Source organism: Rhodamnia argentea, chromosome 2, assembly GCF_020921035.1.
Source record: "Rhodamnia argentea isolate NSW1041297 chromosome 2, ASM2092103v1, whole genome shotgun sequence".
Taxonomy (NCBI): Eukaryota; Viridiplantae; Streptophyta; class Magnoliopsida; order Myrtales; family Myrtaceae; genus Rhodamnia; species Rhodamnia argentea.
In genome coordinates, this window is record NC_063151.1 from 9,591,561 (window position 1) to 9,611,665 (window position 20,105).

Below are 20,105 nucleotides of genomic sequence, written 5' to 3' on the forward strand. Positions count from 1 at the left end.
CAATTGCAAGTGCAACGGCCAAATTGGTCCCCCCCCCCAATTTTTTTTAAAGTTAAATAACTAATTGCAACAACCAAATTGGCCTCCCAATTTTTTTTTAAAAGTTAAATAACCTTTCCATTCTCTATAAATAGCTATCGTCCCCCTTTCATTTTTCTCACAAATTCTCTCAACAATTCTCTTAATTCTCTCATTCTCGCCTCAATTCTCTCAATCGGATTTCCAATCAATTCTCTCAAAAATGGCAATTGGAAGCAGAAATACTGAAAATGTCAAGATTGCGATGGGAGATTCCGAGTATCCTATTCCCGAATATGATCCTCGTGAGTATATATATTGGGAAGACGATGATGATAATATCAATGTTATTCCTATTCCAAATGTCGAGCACGTCCCAATACAAGAAAATCTTCATCATCCTAGCGATGTCGAAAAAACGTCGACGGCAAATGAGTCGGAACCGAAGGGCCGAGAGAGTACATCCGACTTGTGGCTGCACTTCGACAAGGTATATGATGAAAGCGAAAGTAAGTATAATATAAATTGTAACTATTGTTTGCAAACATACAAATTTATCAAAAGAGATGGCTACGGAACATTCCGTCGGCATCCGATGAAAAAACATCTAGCGTAAGAGGGGGATTGACAATAGACAACAACAAATTTTCGGGTACGCCAATCCTAATAATCATTCTTTATTCCGTTACATTGATGCACTTTATAAACAAACATTAGCTGAATATGTTGCCATTGATCATGCTCCGTTTACTACTGATGAAAATTTTAATTTGAAATATTTGATAAATACTGCGTTGCTTTCGCAAGAACCAACTATTCCGAAAAATACTCTTAAAAGCGAACTTTTGCATCTTTATAAAAAACAAAAAAAAAATCTTTGGCAAAATTTTTTGCGGAATTCAATGGACGTGTGCATTTAGATAGCGATATTTGGAGTGATCCTTAGCAAATTCATTCTTATATGGGTGTCACATATCATTGGATAGGTGACGATTGGACTATTCATAAAAGACTTATTGCATTTTGAGTTTTTGATAAAAAACATTCGGCTCATAATATTTATAGAATAATTATGCAAGTTTTAGAAGAATACAAAGATTTATTATGTATGTTTATTTCGCAAAATATTCCCGAAATTACTTTACTTCCGAATCATTGGGACGTTTGCAAAAAAAAAGTTTAGAATTTTTGAAATTTTTTAATGATGCTACTAATACGTTACCTAGTATTTATTATCCTACTACGTATTTATTTTTAATAGAATGTGTTAATATTGGTGGTATTTTTAGTGAATATGAAAAAGATACTGAATTAACTCGGATTATTTTAGTAATGTGACAAAAATGGTTGCATTATTATTTCAAAATTTCTTTTGTCTATTTAGTTGGTATTTTTTTTTATCTACGTATTAAATTAGATGGTTTACTAGATTATCTGAATGTGTATTATTTTGATTATTTACATTTGGAAGATTCAATAGATATTTCAAATATACAAGGAGATGTTAAGAATCTATAGTAGTTTTATATGGAGAATTTTGTAGTAGATATGGTTTAAGTGATTATGGATCTTTACAATCTTCTGCCGCACGAAGCGAAGTTGGTGGTTCATTTAGTAGATGGTACAATATGTTCAAGAGTAGACAAAAAAATAAAAAATAAAAAGGGGCAACATATATTATTTCTGAATTAGAAAAATATTTAACCACTCAATTTGAGTTTCGTGATGCTAAACACGGTACATATTTCCAAATCCTAGAGTGGTGGAAGAGTCACTCAATCGATTACCTAGTTCTCGCCCTCATCACTCGCCAAATATTAGCAACAACTTCTTCAACAGTTGTAGTTGAACAAGCATTTAACACTGGAGGATTAGTTTTGGGCTCTTGCCATTCAAGATTAAGTTTGGAGTCCGTGGAAGCTTAAGCTTGTGTCGACAATTGGACGAATGCTAGATTTCGACACCAAGAATTGGATTGAGAACACGAATTCTTCAGTGAAGATTGGGGATATACCATTGCCACGGTACCGCAATGGGTAGCGACGATTGATGATGACGTAAGTTGGGATTATCAAAGGTAAAAGAGCTACATGGATTTTGATTCTTTTATCTCAAAAAAATATGTAGGCGCTTAATGATAATTCATTAAATTCAAACTCATTCATCTTCTCTTTTTTTTTTCTCAAATTTTATTATAATGTACAATTTGATTATAATTTATAATTTATTATAATTATTTCATTATTTATTATTTTAAAATTTAAATTTAAAAAACGGAACTGGAACCGGCGGTTCGGACGAACCGGCCACGTCTACGAGAAGGATGTCCTTGACCTGAGTTCCTTGATTGATTGCCTCGTGTACAAGCGACTGAAGCGAGCTCCACTCTTCGCAAATTTGGAAATTTTTTCTCCGTTTTATCTTTCTTGCTCTGTCTCCAGGTTTTTATCTCGCGCACTCTGCAAATCAATCACTGCGTACTGAAATTTCGTTGATTCGCCGAAGCAGAGGCTCCGACTTCGCCCGATTCTCCGTGTGGAGGAAGGCTATCCGCCGATGATCGTGCCCCGTGCGGTTCCGATCGCCGCCCGTCGGCGGTGTCGTCTCTCCCGTAGACACTGTACGAGAAGCTGAGGACTCCGTTGGCCCTTCACCACTCCATCCCCTTGTCTCGGCCAAATGGATGAGCGGCCCGCGGACCTCGCCGACGTGCCTTGTCTCCGAACATCACGCCCTCGTGGAAACGTATCGACGCGCAGGAAGACGGGGTTGCAGTCCCGGAGGGAGATCTCCTCCTGGTTGAATCGCGTCTCGTGCTTCCACTCGGGGTCGCCGTCGCATTCCTCGACGGTCAGAGTCCGTTTGTTGCTGGTTCTGGGCGAGCTTCTTGCTCGGGTCGTCGCCGACGATGGAGGAAGAAGAAGAAAAGAAACTGAGAAGAGAGAGAGTAAAAGGAGAAGACGAAGAGGTGTACATGTGACGGTCAGTCTGCGAATTCAAGTATATCCTATTTGGCACTGTTCAAGCACGCAATATTATATCCACTGTTAGTGTCCGCCCGGCTCGCGAGGCATGGCACTGTTCGTAGTCATGGCTCGGAAATGGAGAGACGAAGTAGTTGATTGACGCACGCCTCTCAATCTCGCCATTATTAAATTCAAAGCCAAGCTCAGACTCTCGCAGGTTAAGCTCACTTTGTCATCTCTGTCGATCCGCTTCTCCCTGTCTGACGCCATGGATCCATCCAAGGTACCGATTCATTCTTTGATCGTTGATCTTCCATCTTGGCAGTGGCAGTGGCAGTGGCAGTGGCAGAGTTCTTTTTGTCATGTTGTTTTCCGTTGTAGTTTATGAGAAGTAGTAGGAGGAGTATTTTCTCTATTGGGATAGGAATTAGGAATTGTTTATGGTAGGGCTCTATTTCGTCGATTATCTTATCAATTGCTTGTGACCTTGCGGAAGTTGATGTTCTTTTGCTGGGAACTGTGGATGTTGCAGTATCGTCCGTCAAGCGCTTACGATTCCAGCTTTTGGACAACCAACTCCGGTGCTCCTGTGTGGAACAATAACTCATCACTGACTGTTGGAACTAGAGGTACTATCACCAAAGCGGATCTCGGAGTCGTTTTCTTTAGTGAAAATAGGATAGTTCTATGCTAATCTTGCGTGCATAGATAGAGCTTGAACTTGAGGGTGGGACTTGGTTTCTCTTTTGTTGCTACTTTTGTTGACCTTCCTTTTTTGCTTTGTCCGTGGGATTAATACATGGTTTGTGGTCTTCCAGTCTTGAGTTGATCATTTGAGTAAGGCGAACTTTTATGTCTTGCAAGTGCCAAACCATTGAAGATTTTGACTGACTGCACAGTTAACTCTGGACTTTTTATTTTACTTCTTTAAGTTTGCAGTTAATGGGCTAGAGTGTCTTGACTGCATCAATTGGTTCTTTTTATTTTTGTGTTTTTTTGGTGAGGTCAAGGTGTTTACTGCAGTGCTGTATACACTTCTTCAACGATCTAAATTTTTATGTTTTTAACAGCGAGTCTATAATCTGCTGTGTGAGTATAATCTTTCTCCTTGAGTTCTTCAGCAGGTTCTAACCGCAAGGAAACACGTCAGTGATCATTTTATTTTTCGTCTAAGAAATGGGCGACAAGAAGCAGTTCGGAGAACATGATCTGTTTCTTTCCTTTCGACAAATCAGTTTTTTTCCCTGTACTTCAGTTTGCTGCTAGTAGTTGTTTTTACCTTTGAGAAATACTATAAGCATTCTTAGAAAAGCATCATCTTTCTCTCTTCATTGTTAAATGACTATTTACAGAAGAATCTCGAGGTGCAAATGCAGGGGCAAGCATTTTTTGGCTTTATTCCTGATATCAGACTGTTTTCTCATCTATTTTCTGTTTGTACCACCCAAAATGAGGAAGTTTCGTGGCGCATGAGTGCTGTGCAAGCTTTTTCCATAGCTATCTAACATGTCTAGGATCCCTTGGGGCATGGATGTGATCGAGCTACAAATGCGTAGAAAAACATGATAGAAATTGCTGCATTTTTTTAAATAAGCCAGAGGCACGATTGTGAAGACCCAGCTAACTGCCCTGCAAGTGGACCGATTAAGTCCAGCCTTTTTCGCCTGTGCAGAGCGCTGACCCATAGTAGAAAAATGTTTAAGTTATTTTGCTCGTCACAGAAGTATCCTTTTTGTTCTCCTTGTGCTTTCCGAACATGTTCTTGAAGACACAAAGCTTAACAGCATCTAAAGGATTCATTTATTACAGGTCCAGTTCTCCTCGAGGATTATCATCTGGTGGAGAAACTTGCCAATTTTGATAGAGAGAGAATTCCTGAGCGGGTGGTCCATGCTAGAGGAGCTAGTGCAAAAGGATATTTCGAGGTCACTCATGATATCTCTCAGTTGACCTGTGCTGATTTTCTTCGATCTCCTGGAGTTCAGACACCGGTTATTGTCCGTTTCTCCACTGTCATCCCTGAGCGTGGCAGCCCTGAAACCCTTAGAGGTCCTCGAGGTTTTGCGGTTAAGTTTTACACCAGAGAGGTATGAGATGATTACATGCTTTAGTATCTGCAAATTTATGTTATTCAATTTATTCTTTTGGCAAGAAGAGTATTTATTTAACTGATTATTAGATACTGTACTTGGCATTTGTAAGAGTGCTGGGTGTCTATACTCTAAATCTATGCTGTTCTTAACCATGTGATAATGGATTTTATTTTGACACTTCAACATGACTAGTTGAAGATGATTTTAACAAAGAGCTGTAATGGAAAGGTTTATTTGAAACAAAGGAGAAGTCAAAACATCAAAATAGAACAAGCAGTATCTTCACATTGTTCGCGTTTCTTTTCTTTTCTTTGACCATTCTTCTTTTCTGAATGCAGGGAAACTTTGATCTGGTGGGAAACAATTTCCCTGTCTTCTTTATTCGTGATGGAATGAAATTCCCAGACATGATTCATGCTCTTAAACCCAACCCGAAGTCTAACATCCAGGAGAGATGGAGAGCAGTTGACTTCTTCTCCCACCATCCTGAGAGTTTGCACATGTTCACCTTCACCTTTGATGATGTTGGTGTTCCTCAAGACTACAGGCACATTGAAGGCTTTGGGGTTAATACTTATTCCTTAATTAACAAAGCTGGCAAGGCGCACTATGTGAAATTTCACTGGAAACCAACTTGCGGAGTGAAGTGTTTGCTGGAGGAGAAGGCAATTCATGTTGGAGGATCAAATCACAGTCATGCGACTAAGGATCTTTATGACTCGATTGCTGCTGGCAATTACCCAGAGTGGAAGCTCTCCATCCAAGTTATAGATACTGATCATGAAGACAGATGTGACTTTGATCCACTTGATGTGACAAAAATATGGCCTGAGGACATCTTTCCTCTGCAACCAGTAGGTCGCTTGGTATTGAATAAGAACATCGATAACTTCTTTGCAGAAAATGAACAGCTAGCATTTTCCCCAGCAATTGTGGTCCCTGGTATCTATTACTCTGATGATAAGCTCCTCCAAACTCGGATTTTCTCCTATGCTGATACTCAGAGACACCGCCTTGGACCAAACTATCTTCAACTCCCTGTTAACGCTCCCAAGTGTGCTCATCACAACAATCACCATGAAGGTTTCATGAATTTCATGCACAGGGCTGAAGAGGTAATGATCTTTATTTTCTGTTTGCTCAATAACAAGCTAAGGATGACATGCCACGGGCATGACCTACTAACATAGTCTTAGCTGGTTGTACAGAGAATTGAATTAGCTATAGTAGCCTATGGATACAACAGTGAACACACCCAGTCGAATCAGTTTGTTCTTCTAATAAAATTGAAGAAATAATGATGTGGTGTATCCATGATGCTGATTTGTAGGTAAATTATTTCCCTTCGAGGTTTGATCCTGTTCGTCATGCGGAAAGGTTCCCTGTACCTCCATCAGTCTTGAATGGAAAGCGAGATAGGGTAAGTTTCTGGACTCACCTTGTGCATTTATATTAACATTGACTCTTAAAACATGTTCCAGCCTCCAGGAGAGATAATTACACACTTGCAGTAAAGTCATGTATTTCAATGGTTAATCTGTGGTAAGTTGAAATGCATTGCGATAGTTAAAACTAAGCTAAAAACTAAGAAATGAGGAAGGAAAGAAGTTAAAACTAGAAAAGAGAACTTGGTGTTTCTCTGGCTAGAAAAAAAGTAGTTCTTGGGGTTTGCGTTGGATTGAATTTGTGGTACTTGTGTTCATTGATAAGTGAAGTTATTGGTTATGCAGTGCATTATTGAGAAGGACGGCAACTTCAAGCAACCAGGAGAGAGATACCGATCCTGGGCACCAGACAGGTACTTCTTGACCATTGTGTCCTTGGTAGATGTGTAGTTTACTGGACACTCAAATGTGTTTCAACTTTGTCACCAGGCAAGAGCGGTTTATTTGCCGCTGGGTTGAAGCATTGTCTGAACCCCGTGTTACCCATGAGCTCCTCTCCATCTGGATCTCTTACTGGGCTCAGGTGAGCTATAATATTCGCCAATTTTGCTTTCTTCAATTCTACCGAAATTTGTTCAGTGTTTACCTGGAAATTGAGAATGTCTGTCTAAAACATGCTTAATGGCGGTATGTTAATGGCCTATGATGCACCTCTGTTACAGGCTGACAAATCGCTTGGTCAGAAGCTGGCTGCTCGTCTCAATGCCCGACCAACTATGTGAACATGGAGAGCTTGTTGCTACTTTGGAAGAAGCATAAAAGCCGAGTGTGTTTGACATGTTTGTCTGCTGTGCTGTATCGTAATACTAGGGGGAGGAGTTGTCATGCAACTCTTTGACCTCACGTTTCAATTCCAATAAGGCTGCCATTTGTACTTGCTGGTTTATTGCCTATGAACTTCGATTGCATTATTGGCTAATATGAACTTGAGTTGGAATAGCAACATGTCTCTCTCCCTCTTCATTGAAAGGATTACTTTATTAATCTGTCAACTAGCTGGGGAATTCTCGAATCTTCTGACGGTATCATTATATGATTTATAGGCTTCTATAAGGAGGAATCAAAAATATTCTGTGCATGCTTGGGAGATTCTAGAGTATATAGTATAAATGAGAAAATATCAACAAAAATCTCACACTATGTTCACTGTGATACATTTAACTTGATTTTTATTTTGTGACACAAAAAACTCAAAAATCTTTTACCTATGTGACACATTTACCCCGGTTAACTTTTCGTGAGAGAAAACCATTAAAAATCCTACATGGCTGCTGACGTGGACGATAGAATGAAAGTGGCACTGACATGGCTGAAGAAATATATATGACATTGCATGTCTCTCTGTGTGACGTGCCAGAGTGTCACGTGTGATGTGTGGATTTTTTAATTATATTATCTGTTATTTAATAGAATGCGGAAGCACAACAAAACATTCATAACATGTCATTCCTGAAAATTGCACGATTTTAATTAATCTACATCTGCATCTATATTTATATTAAACAGTTTCCCGGCACATCATCCAAGCAAAATAGAAAATACGAAAGATCTCAACAACCCACCGAGCAATGAGAAACTCAATAAGGCAAACAGGAGCAGCCGTTGAAACACGAACACAGGCCTTCCAGATAGATAAGAGTTAAGCAACGACAGTGCGAGTGACACCCCAGCCTCGACCATGTCGTTGCACAACACCCGAGCGGCGCCGCCCAGGTCGTGAGTCATGTAGTGGAATCGTGTCATCGGTGGTAATCATGTCAACATGTCCGTGACATAAAGGAGGATAGATTCGACATCATTTCTCCGTTGTACAATGGACTCCGCAAAGAATCACCAAGGCCCCCTGTCACAGCCCAATTTAGCAGGTAAGGCCGAGATAATGTGGGCCCATGGGCCGAAGAGCCCACCGTTATGGGGGTCATCGGTTCCGGTTCCGGGGCAGGTCTGTCATGGCCGGTTGTTGCCTTCGAATCGGGCAGACTTGCCATTTTCATTTTATCGCTTACAATATGCAAATTAGCCCATTGGGATTTTTGACTTGTTTATTCCTTTAGGCGATTAACCTCAGACCGTTTTGGCATTGACTCGGAATACCGCAGCAGTGACGGATGAGGCGGCCATCCACCCGGAAGAAACAATGCCTGCATAAAAAGTTTTTGTGGATATAGCATTCGCACGTCTCATCTCACCATTTGAACTAGGGGTGGCAAAACTGAACCAAAAACTGAACCTAAAATTGAACTGAATCGAACCGAACTGAAATTTCTTATATTTTCAGTTCGGTTCAATTTTCAGTCCGGATAGTTAAGCGAACCGAACCATTTAAAATATGAAGTCAGAGCGCGACATTAATCACCTTCCTCGCTTTTGCTCTCTCGCTGCGCTGGGTGTGTTCTAGGTTTCGTCGTCTCCATCACATCTCACTTTGAAGCTTTTTTGCTTCGAGAGGCACTTTCTCGATCCTCTCTCTCCTCATTGGCTTCTTACCGTTCGGCGTTGGCCATTTGAAGGGCAAAGAAGAGATGAAGACAGGGGCCTCGTGTCTACCACCAAACGCCGCTCGTGCTTTGCCCTCTTGTTGGAGCTTCGCTTTCGAGTCTCTCGATCGTCCCATCCACAAGAACCGATTCGTGGTTCCAAAGGTTCTTGTTTTCTTTCATGGCTCGACGTTGGTTCGTCGTGCTCGTCTGCGATTGTCTTGAGGGAAGCTTTTTTGCTTCCAGAGAAACTTTCTTGATACTCTGTCTCAATGGACGAAATTGATGATTATGAACAGTTGAGAATTAGGGGTTTTGTGAGGAAGAAGAAGAAGAAGAAGAAGAAGAAGATGCACCAAATTGATTATTCCGAGCTGTTGAGAATTATGGGTTTTGTGAAGAAGAAGAAGGTGGGTTTTGGGTGGGGGAGAGGGAAACTAGAGCAGAGAGTGAAGAGAAGGGGGCGGCTTGGGATACAGCTGTATGAGGTGGGGGCCGGTTTCCGCTTGGGATACTTTTGAGCGGCACCGATTTACCGAAAATTGAAAATCGAGCTGAACCAAACCGAACCAAACTGAAAAATCCGGTTCGGTTCGGTTCGGTTCGGTTCGGTTCGGAACGTGTTTTGGTTTAGTTTAAGTATATTTTTTAGTGGTTCGATTCGGTTCGATTTTTTAGAAAATCGAACCGAACCGCACCATTGACGCCCCTAATTTGAACAATAAAAAACTTCCCCGTAATAAAATAAGAACCGTGCTGATTGTTGGAACCAAAAACAATAACGATGACTTTGGGAATTTGAAACAACGACACAAATACAAATCGGAGGGAGAATTTTTATTGGAATGCAGCAAATGCTTTTGCTTCGGTGTGTATTACTACTCTAAACTTCGCAGCCTTTTGTAGTGGCCGGTCGCAGACAACATTGAATGAGAGAAAGCATGAAAGTCGTACAATAATGAAAACACACAAACACAAAGTCAAATAAAAGACAAGACAATAAGCTTGACTTCTTTTTCTTCGAGCCCTCCTTTATTTATGGCAAATAATTTCTCTTGTCCTTTTCCTATTCATGAATAGAATTTCTTGTCTTCGACTATTCATGAATAGTTTTTCTTATCTCCGGTCTTCTCTTCGGGTGCCTACCATGAGTTAAGGCTTTCTCCGAAAGCCACCAACAATAATCAAGAACAGCAACTAACATGCTCAAATCCAATAATCAATTTTAGATTATTTAAACACTGTATTTACGAAACCGACTTAGTTCTTTAATAGCTAAGAAACTATAGATAACAATGATTTTAACTGACATATCAAAAGTGATAAAGAATTCAGAAACTGAAATTGAAAGATTGCCACATCTTTGTTGTTTAAAAGAACCGAAATCTTTCTTTAATTACTTAAAGCTTTTTTCACTGCTTCCTCTACAAAACAACACCTACATTACTTTTTAGGCTCTTCTTAGTTTTTAGATCTAGAGAGCCCGCCATTAGTCGCGACGAGGGCCTTTGGATTTATGCTTCTGAACACTGTTGCTGAAACCGTCCGCTTTTGCCGTAAACCCTGTGGAAAATCTTCCATAGTTCAAAGCTTCCAGATTTTATACAGACATGAAAGAATGGCTCAAACCCCGAGCATGAGATGACTAGCTGCGACAACCTCGTTAAATCCCAAAATCTCTGCTTTGCCTAGAATTTGCTATCGAAGGCATGGTTCCCCAATGCTTCACTTAAAATGGTTATTGATCTGGTCTTGCCGACACCCAACATAGTGTGCATTATCGAGGCTATCATCCTTCTTACCTTTCGTCTTCGGTAACTTACTAGGCAGACATCAATGGACGGTGCGCCCGTGTTTTCCTGTTGAATCCCCGCACGCAAACAAATCCTGCAAACGGCAGAGTAGGTAATTGCTCTTTTAGCATTTTCTTCCAATGCACATGATTGCATGGACGATGCTAATTGAATAAGTTGTCTAAATGTCGACTTTTTCTTCTTGTATGTCCTTTGTCAGGAGCGTACGAAATATCAAATAGTTACTAAACCTATGTAGACCTATATTCTTCGGAAGAGAGACGTTTGGAAATAAAGCGACTTAGATAGATTTTGACAGACTGAATGCTTCGGGAATCCTCCACAAGGCTTCAGGATGCCCTTGGTGAAGATACTGCTAATCTGAAACGGGCCAGTTGATCGTGATTCATAGGCAATTCACGAGTTGAATGGATGAGAACTCAAGTTGTCTACTGATTTCATATGCGTTGGTGGAGATACCGCTAATTGCGGTGCATTTAAGTGACTTCTTTGTCTACTGATTTCATATGCCTTTAAGATTGAAGCAAAATTAGGCACATGTTTTTCCTGCTTGTTTGAGAGTTCTGTGTATTCATTATACATCTGAGAAAGCAGTTGATCGTGAAGAAAACGAAAAACGCTTAAATTTTTCTTTTTTTTTTTTTGGGTAAGGACTTAAATTTTTTTTTTTTAAGGCGCAACAATTGTAAAAAAGAGATGCGGTCATTTATATACCTCTCCAGAAGCAGTGCTGAATGCCTTCTGTTGACAAACCTATAACACAAAGATTAGCTTTTAGAAGCCATTAAGACATCGTGGTACTCAGCAATTGTTTTTCGTTGTTTGCCCTCGAATATTGTCGGTATAGATCTAGGTTCGAAAGAACGGAGTCCTCCTTTGAAGTTTCCACAACGACCTCCTTGGAACATCTATAGGATTTATACTGGTCATATGGTCATCAAATACCTGCATTATAGCAGTCACTGTTAGCATGATCTCAAGGGAGGGTGTTCAAGTTACGTAGAGAGTCAGGCATAATCAACCTCGTAAACTTGAAAATATGTGCCATTTAGCGGAAAATATCCCCCTTATTGTTATACTGCATGGAATTTGCTTAATCATGTGTACTCCAATCGGATGGATTTTATTACTTGATATTGTCATGTGCCGCGCTTTTTGTAGAACCTCAAGACTTGAAGTCTCTTCCCATCTAGGGTTTTCGGGGTTCTCTAGAATATTTTTAAGGGCGGGCAATACTGTAATCATCATTTGTTCCAAAAACTTCTTATTTAATGTCGGTAGTTAGTTAGATGTAAACATGCAATTTAAGCCTTTGGATTGAGATACAATCAACTGTTATAATCCGAGCCTCTCTACTATATAAAGAGGTGTCCTCCCACTCACTTTGATCATTCAAGAGAAATACAAAGCATTATTCTCTCAAAACTTTCTCTCTTTACGATCCGGCTATAATCATCCCCGAACATTTTGTGAATTTGCTTCTCTTATACTGTTACACGACGTAAGTTATTATTGCAAAGTGTGCCAAATTCTTGGGAATTGCACCTGTGTTCATGTGGTAGAACAGCAGAAACCGTTTTACCTAATTATCAATCCAACGAATTTTTTTAAAATCATTTTTGGTACTTCTTTTCCCCATAGAGATATTGAATAATAACGAAAGGGCTTCTTTTTTTTGGAATAAGACATATCAAATTGGTGGCAACGGAAAAAACAGATGCACCCCTTTATTACTATTACTCATTTTGGTACTAAAAATACTTTCTCTTATCCTCGTGAACCGGACAATACTATGCTATTTTCCATGGTTATATTAGTGCTATTTACTTTGTTTGTTGGAGTGGTAGGAATTCCATTTTCTTTTAACCAAGAAGGAATTCATTTGGATATATTATCTGAATTGTTAAATCCGTCTATAAACCTTTTACATCAGAATTCAAATAATCATATGAATTGGTATGAATTTGACAATTTGTGACAAATGCAAGTTTTTCTGTCAGAATAGCTTTTTTCAGAATATTTATATTTCAAACACCCAAAAAATACACCAGAGTCAACTTGGCCCAAAATTTTCCATTTTCTATTATTAATATCACTCCAAACATGTTGTGATCTTGGACTCTTTAAGCTTGCTTGCGTTCTTTACTCACCTGATGTCCCCATTGCGAGGAGTTACTTGGACGGATCTTTTGCTTCTAGCTTGTCCAGCTGTTTATGGGAAAATGTCATTAACACAAAGTGAATCTACGTTGTCATAAGTCCAAGAAGATGCAATGTTAACTGACCCCATTCATAAGAGGTGTCCCTCTGGTATTTCAAACCTGCAAGATAATAGACAATAATGTTGCAAAGAACGCTTTGACTCCTATGTATGTTTTACTAAATATCATTGAGACATTTCTTTAATCTGGATCTAAGGCTGTCCTCATCAAACTCTTGTTTTCTCTTATTGTTTGGTGTCCTTTTCTGTTCTAGGTCTCGTGGAACTGTATATCTGACAATTATTCGAAATTATAAGGCACGGATATTGAATGCCGATAATTTACTGTAATAGTAAAATATTATTAAGATATTTTCCAAGAAGATTTCTGCTTGTCGTATTCAGTTTATTTGCCTCATTTGTAATAACAAAATTCAAACAAACGTATTAACTAAATTAGCAGCGTGCTATTTCAACAAAAAAATAATCGGTAAAAAAAAAAACGGTTTATTGGTAATGTAAATTTCTAAAGTCGCCACTTGATATAAGGGTGTGCTTGATAATGGCTTTATCTTCAAATTTCATATGATCCGTTTGCTCATATGAAGATAACTGATTACTTTGTTTTTTTTCAACATTCAATCTATGTCCCATAATATCTGTTTCATATTTAATAAAAAGAATTGTCCTATTAAATCACTTGAAAATTAGTTTAAAGTCGTGCACTGGGCAATTGATGTTTAGTTGACTTTTAATTTTAAGGTCTAATTTTTCAAGATGCAGCAAGAACGACCTGGCCCTTGCACCAAAATGATTGGCTTCTAATGTAATCTAACCGAATATTTCGCGGATCTACTTGCGTGAAAGCTTTTAGCATGTCGGGCAGGTTTGATCGTGCTGTTTTTCGCCTATAGAAGGGAATTTCCTCCAACCATGCCTCCGATCAGTGGTAGATTAGCAATATGAAACATGACCCAATAACCTTAATGTTGTGCGCATCAAATCTTCCATTTCGACCCTACGATCCTGGATCTTGCGGTGTCTTCCAAATCGATGCATTTGACCAAAGTTAATTTAACTTGCTAGCGAAATGCCGAGACAGTGTACTTGCATATCATTTGTCTTAATAGATGACAAAAGAAGACAAATAGATGAAAGAAAAGAGAGAACAAATGAAATTAGAAGAGAAAGGAGAAAAGAGTCCGAAAATGCGATAGGAGGAGAGAGAGTGCGTTGGTTTCCCTTTTTTTTTTTTTTATGGTCAAAGAGAGTGCATTTTTTTTTTTTTGATGTCTGGGAGTGCGTTGGTGGTGTAGCAAGAAGTACGAAGAATCCATGGGAGGGAAGAAGAATAGGTTCCTCATGGCTTAGGAGATTTACTTCTCATGAGTTTTTTCTGGAGATATATTCACTAAAAGTCCTAAAACTTATCATGAAAGTGCAATTAAGTTTTAAAATTTACAAAAAATCTTAAAACTTGCCAAATTGGTACAATCGAATCTCTTGTTAACTCCATCAACTAGACTAATAGAAAATGCTAACGTGGCTTATTTTAATCATTTCTCTCTCCTACATGGTAAAGGTCTTAAGTGACTTGTTCCACGTGCGCAAAATGCCGCCGTATTGGATCATTTGCCCCAAATCGTTTGAACCCTAAATCAACCCTCATCTTTGGCCCAAACCGCGCTGGTGCTCACAATTGCTTCGGCGGCAGATCCAGCTTCTCTATCCTCTAGAACCACAGTGGTGAAAAAGTCTTCTCCGTGCTCGATGACGGAGACGGACACGGCGGATCAAGCGGGGTCATGGTTAATTCTTCTTTTTCATGCTTATATTTTCAATCAACTATTTTCATAAGCTTTCTGACCAAATCTGTATTATGTCAAATTCGATCAAATTTTCTTGATTATGATTTGATTTGTGAAGGTAGAATTTATGAGAGTACAAGAATTAGATTAGGCAATTTTAATGTATAGGTTTCAAAAACAGAATTTTCCTAAAACATACTTTTTAAAACCTCGCCCCTTAGGCAAAAGAAGAAAAGAAAAAGAAATTACATGAGGACGTGTATTAGCGATGTAACATATGCTGTGCATAAATAGACATGGAATGAATAATTCGATGGAACAAATCCATCTATAAATATATCAAGTGAAAATAAAAATAAAAAACAATGACGACCATCCTCTTACTCTGTCTGAAGGACATTTCAATTACAATTTAACATTAATTCATTTAACCAACTGACAATAACTTAGAATAAATATGAGAAAATTTGAATTTTTTGGGCAATCCATTAACTCCTCTTTAAACCAAGGACAAGTGCAAATCTTCAAAAGGCTTTAGACCTAATTTGAGTCAATTAAGAGGTTTAGAACTAAATTGAGACAATTAAAAGGTTTAGGGTTAAATTGTACCTTTTGAACAATTATCCCTTTGATTACATAGAGTAAAGTATAACGATATTTATGATGCAGAGGAAGAGATAATTGGAAACAAATTCCAAAAGATAAAATTTTATTCTAAATGATAATGATGATCTTAACAATGGCTTAGTCGCCTATTTACAGAAAGGTCATCCTTTAGGAAACAAACAAATACTCAAAATCAAATAACAGAATTAAAAGATATTGATAACGGTAAAAGTCTTCAAAACAAGTATGAAATCTCCGATCTCGCAATAATCATGGGAAACGACGCTCTTACGATGACCTCACATTCTTCTAAAATTTCACAATCTTCTTTGATAGCCAAAATCAACGTAGCTAGTTTGAATCTTCTAAGATCTTGCAATCTTCTTTGATTTGATATGTTGTCCACTCTTACGATGCTCGAATGTTTCGATATACGCATTTGCTAACCGTTCCACGTCGGTCTCCTTCGCTTCAAGAGAACTTGACCTCAAGTTATTATCGGGATAAAGGGGAGTATCCGGAGAATGATTTTCCAATAGGTGTGCCACATTGAATGTCGGAGAGATGTTAAGATCACCGGGAAGATCAACAATATAGGCATTGTCATTAATCTTCTTTATGATTCGACGGGGGCCAACTTTGTTGTGCTTCAACTTGTTATATGTACCAACAGGAAATCGTTCTTCACAAAGGTAGACTATTACTTCATCACCCTCAGCAAATACTCCTCTTGTATCTCTTGCAACTTTATTACTAAATTCTCAGCCGCAATATTATATCCCGGGACTTTGGGCGCACAAGGTCCAATTTAGGTTGTGGAGTTCTCCCATAGATGACTTCAAATGAGGATTTACCCGTGGAACGATTGACGATGTAATTGAAGGCGAACTCAGTAGGAGTAAGATATCGATCCCTTTGCTTTGGCATATCACTATAGAGGCATCGAATGATATCCGCCATAGAATGGTTGACGACTTCGGTTTGGCCATCGGTTTGGGGATGGAAGGAGCTGCTATATTGTAAATCCGTCCCAAATAAATGCCACAAAGTCCTCCAAAAATGACTAAGGAACTTGGTGTCACAATCGGAGGTAACTGTCTTGGGCACACCATGTAGGCGAACTACTTCACGAAAGAATAAGCTCGCCACATGAGAAGCATCAGAAGTCTTTTTGCAAGAAATGAAGTGTGCCATCTTTATGAACCTGTCTACCACCACAAAAACGGAATCTGTACCTCGTTGGGATTGGGGAAGACCTAACATGAAATCCATTGAAATGTCTATCCACGATCCAGAAGGAATAGGTAGAGGGGTGTAAAAATCAGTGTTTTGAGAGTGGCCTTTAGTAGTCCGACGGATGTAGCACTTTTTCACAAATCGCCCAACATCCCGCTTCGGTTGAGGCCAATAATACCACTCTCCATCCAAGGCAACAATTTTATCTCGTCCAAAGAGTCCTTTGAGGGTGCCACCATGGAGTTCTCGAATAAGTTGTTCTCGCAAGGAGCTGCGAGGGATGCACAACCTATTACCAAAAAACAAGAATTTATCTTGAATGATCATGTTGCCATGAGATCCTGCCGTAGAACACTTCTCCCAAATATTTCGAAAAATATCATCCTCGGCATAAAGGGAACAGAGGTGGTCAAAGCCCACAACATTGGTATGCATGGTCACGAGTGTTTCGGGACGACGACTAAGTGCATCGACGACTCTGTTCAAGTGGCTAGCCTTATGACGAAGCAAGAAGTTGAATTGCTCTAAAAAAGAGGTCCACCGTGCATGCATTCGATTTAGATGCTTTTGACTCTTGATGTACTTGAGTGCCTAATGACCAGTGTTAAAGACAAACTCATGTTGATAAAGATAGGGTTGCCAATGTGTAATAGCTCGTACTACAACAAAGTACTCCTGCTCATAGGTAGACCATTGCCTGTGAACATCATTATGTTTCTCACTAAAATAGGCAATAGGCTTACCTTCGGGTAGACCATTGCATGTGAACATCATTAAGTTTCTCGCTAAAATAGGCAATAGGCTTACCTTCTTGGGAAAGAACATTGCCAATTCCTACACCGGAGGCATCATAATCCGGTTCGAACACCTTTTTAAAATCGGGGAGCATCAATACCGGCGCTGTGGAAAGCTTCTCTTTGATGAGATTAAAGCTGGCTTCGGCTTCATGACCCCAATGAAATTTCCCTTTCTTCGGGCACTCGGTGATTAGGCCATAATGGTGCTGAAATTTCGGATGAAGCGTCGGTAGAATGTCGCAAGCCCGTGGAAGCTGCGCACCTCCCCAATGGTCTGGGGAAGGCGCCGATTGCGAATGGCAACTACCTTTTCTGCATCAACTTGAAGGCCTTCTACTCCAATAATATACCCCAAAAAGAGGGGTCGATCTGTCATGAAGTTACATTTCTTAATATTAATGTACAATTGGTTCGTCTACAAGGCTGACAAGACATCTCTTAAATGCTCCATGTGCTGTTGATCATCGAGACTATATATAAGAATGTCATTAAAGAAGACATGAAGGTGCTAGGTGCGTTGGTGAGTCTAAACGGCATGACAAGCCATTCGTACAAACCTTCGCTTGTTTTAAAAGCTATCTTCCATTTATCATCGGGGAGGATGCAAACTTGGTAATATCCACTACGAAGATCAATATTTGTAAATACCTTTGATCCAGCAAGTCGGTCGAGCATGTCACCAAGATGAAGGATTGGAAATTGATACTTGACAGTAATTCGATTAATTGCTCGGCTATCAATGCACATATGCATGCTCCTGTCTTTCGTCATTGTGAGGAGTGCAAAGACTACACAAGGGCTCTTGCTCTCATGCAAGAAGCCTTTTCGAAGGAGCTCTCCTACTTGGTCTTGTAAGATTTGATTATCCTTCGGGTTCATCCGGTAGTGCAGCAAATTAGGGAGGCTCGCACTTGGAAGAAAGTCAATCTCATGTTGGATATCCCTCAAAGGAGGTAATCCGACAAGTAAATAGTCCGGCATATCGTTGTTGAATGCTTTCAACAAGGGTTGAAGAGCCTTAGCAATGTGAATAACAGCTTGTTGATCACCTTTCTCCACAATCATGTACATTCCTTCACGTTTACGGACGTTTAGCATAATGCCCGCACTTTGCTTCTTCGGGATCTAGAGAGTGTTACTCTTTGGCTTCAATGTAATCTTTGTCTTTTCCCACACAAAGGAATAAGTATTCTCCCGAGCCCGGTGGGTGATGTCAACATCATATTGCCATGGTCGTCCCAGCAAGAAATGGCATGCATCCATCTCCACGACATCACAAGTAATTGTGTCCTTATAGGACTTCCCAATTGAAATTGGTAAATGACATAACCGCATTACCTAGAGTTCGGCTCTTTTACGAATCCACCCGATTGTATAAGGGGAGGGATGTGACTCTGTCTTCAGCTGTAAATGATCCACCAAGGCCTTGGACACTATATTCTCATAGCTGCCACTGTCGATGATGACATCGCAGACTTTGCCGTTGACATTACATTGACTATGGAAAAGACTATTCCATTGGGTGTCCTCTCTTCGCGGGGCAAGTAATAGTCGCATGATGACGCAGTTAACATGCTCGCCCTCTTCATCCTCTACTTCTTCTTCATCCATCCAGTCCTCTTCATATATGTCGTCATCGTGCTCGACTATATTGGCCATCTTCCGCCGCGGGCAATCACTTGAACGATGGCCCAATGCTCTGCACTTGTAGCATTTGATTGGTTGTGGCTTACCATATGGATTATGGGCATTCATATTGTTGTTACGATTGTTTGCAGCGAATGGTTCTTTTGTACGCCACCAGTACTCCCTGAAATTCGGTTCGTATCGGTGGTTTGCTAGTTAGAGGATCCCGAAACATCTAGTTGTCTCCCCCTTGCGAATGATCCATGAGCGGGATAATTGTTAGCCCGAGTAGTAGGGCTAGTTCTCTCAAGTTGCATCTCTATTTTTCGGGCCATTTCTTGGGCATCCTCAACAGAAAATAAACGGTGTAGTGAAACACAATCTTGAATATTGAGTTGCAAGCCGTTGATGTACCCGGCGGTTTGTTGTGCCTTCGCCTCAATTGGGTTGTTGAGGGCGGAGAGTCAAAGAAATTCTTCCATATAGGGTTGGACTGATCGACTCGGCTACTTATAGTTTTGGAATTGTTGAAATAATAATTGTTCATAATCGGTTGGGAGGAACCGAACTTTTAACATTTCTTTCATCTGATTCCACGTTCGGTTGGGAGCTTTTCCTTGTAGGCGTTCGGTTAGCTGCATCTGCTCCCACCAGGCCGAGGCATCGCCCTTTAACTTCTATGCCACCAATTTTACTTGCCAATCCTCTTCAATCTCCATGGCATCGAAGAATTTCTCAACTTCCCAAAGTCAATCCGGAAAGTCTTCATTGTTCAAGTTGCCATTGAAGGTTGGGAGATCAACTTTCAATTGATATTGCTCGGGATCTCGTCGGTATCTTCCATTTCAGCGGCCTCCATGAACAGGCACATCCAGGAAATCTTCTTCTTCTTCTTGGGAATCCTCGACATAGGCTTGTCGCCTTTGTCGGGGATTTGCCCCACATTCCATAGCTACTTCCGAAGCTCGAGCGGCTTGAGCGCATTCGGCCGGAAGATTACTAGGTATGGGGTTGCTGGA

General features: G+C 39.9%; 1 protein-coding gene across 1 annotated transcript; it reads left to right on the forward strand.

Moving 5' to 3' along the window:
• Nucleotides 1-2,594: 2,594 nt before the first annotated feature.
• LOC115738744 (catalase isozyme 3-like) lies at nt 2,595-7,402 on the forward strand. The gene is made up of 8 exons (XM_030671462.2): nt 2,595-3,267; nt 3,517-3,613; nt 4,794-5,071; nt 5,416-6,192; nt 6,408-6,497; nt 6,808-6,875; nt 6,952-7,045; nt 7,185-7,402. Exons 1-8 carry the CDS (start codon nt 3,253-3,255, stop codon nt 7,242-7,244), a joined length of 1,479 nt encoding a protein of 492 aa, XP_030527322.1. The 5' UTR covers nt 2,595-3,252; the 3' UTR covers nt 7,245-7,402.
• The last annotated feature ends 12,703 nt before the right edge of the window (nt 7,403-20,105 follow it).

Bases quoted from the DNA above. Each gene is read 5' to 3' on its own strand.
- LOC115738744 (XM_030671462.2), top strand. The intron at 3,614-4,793 runs GTACTATCACCA...CATTTATTACAG, and splicing joins ACTGACTGTTGGAACTAGAG to GTCCAGTTCTCCTCGAGGAT. The intron at 6,498-6,807 runs GTAAGTTTCTGG...TTGGTTATGCAG, and splicing joins TGAATGGAAAGCGAGATAGG to TGCATTATTGAGAAGGACGG.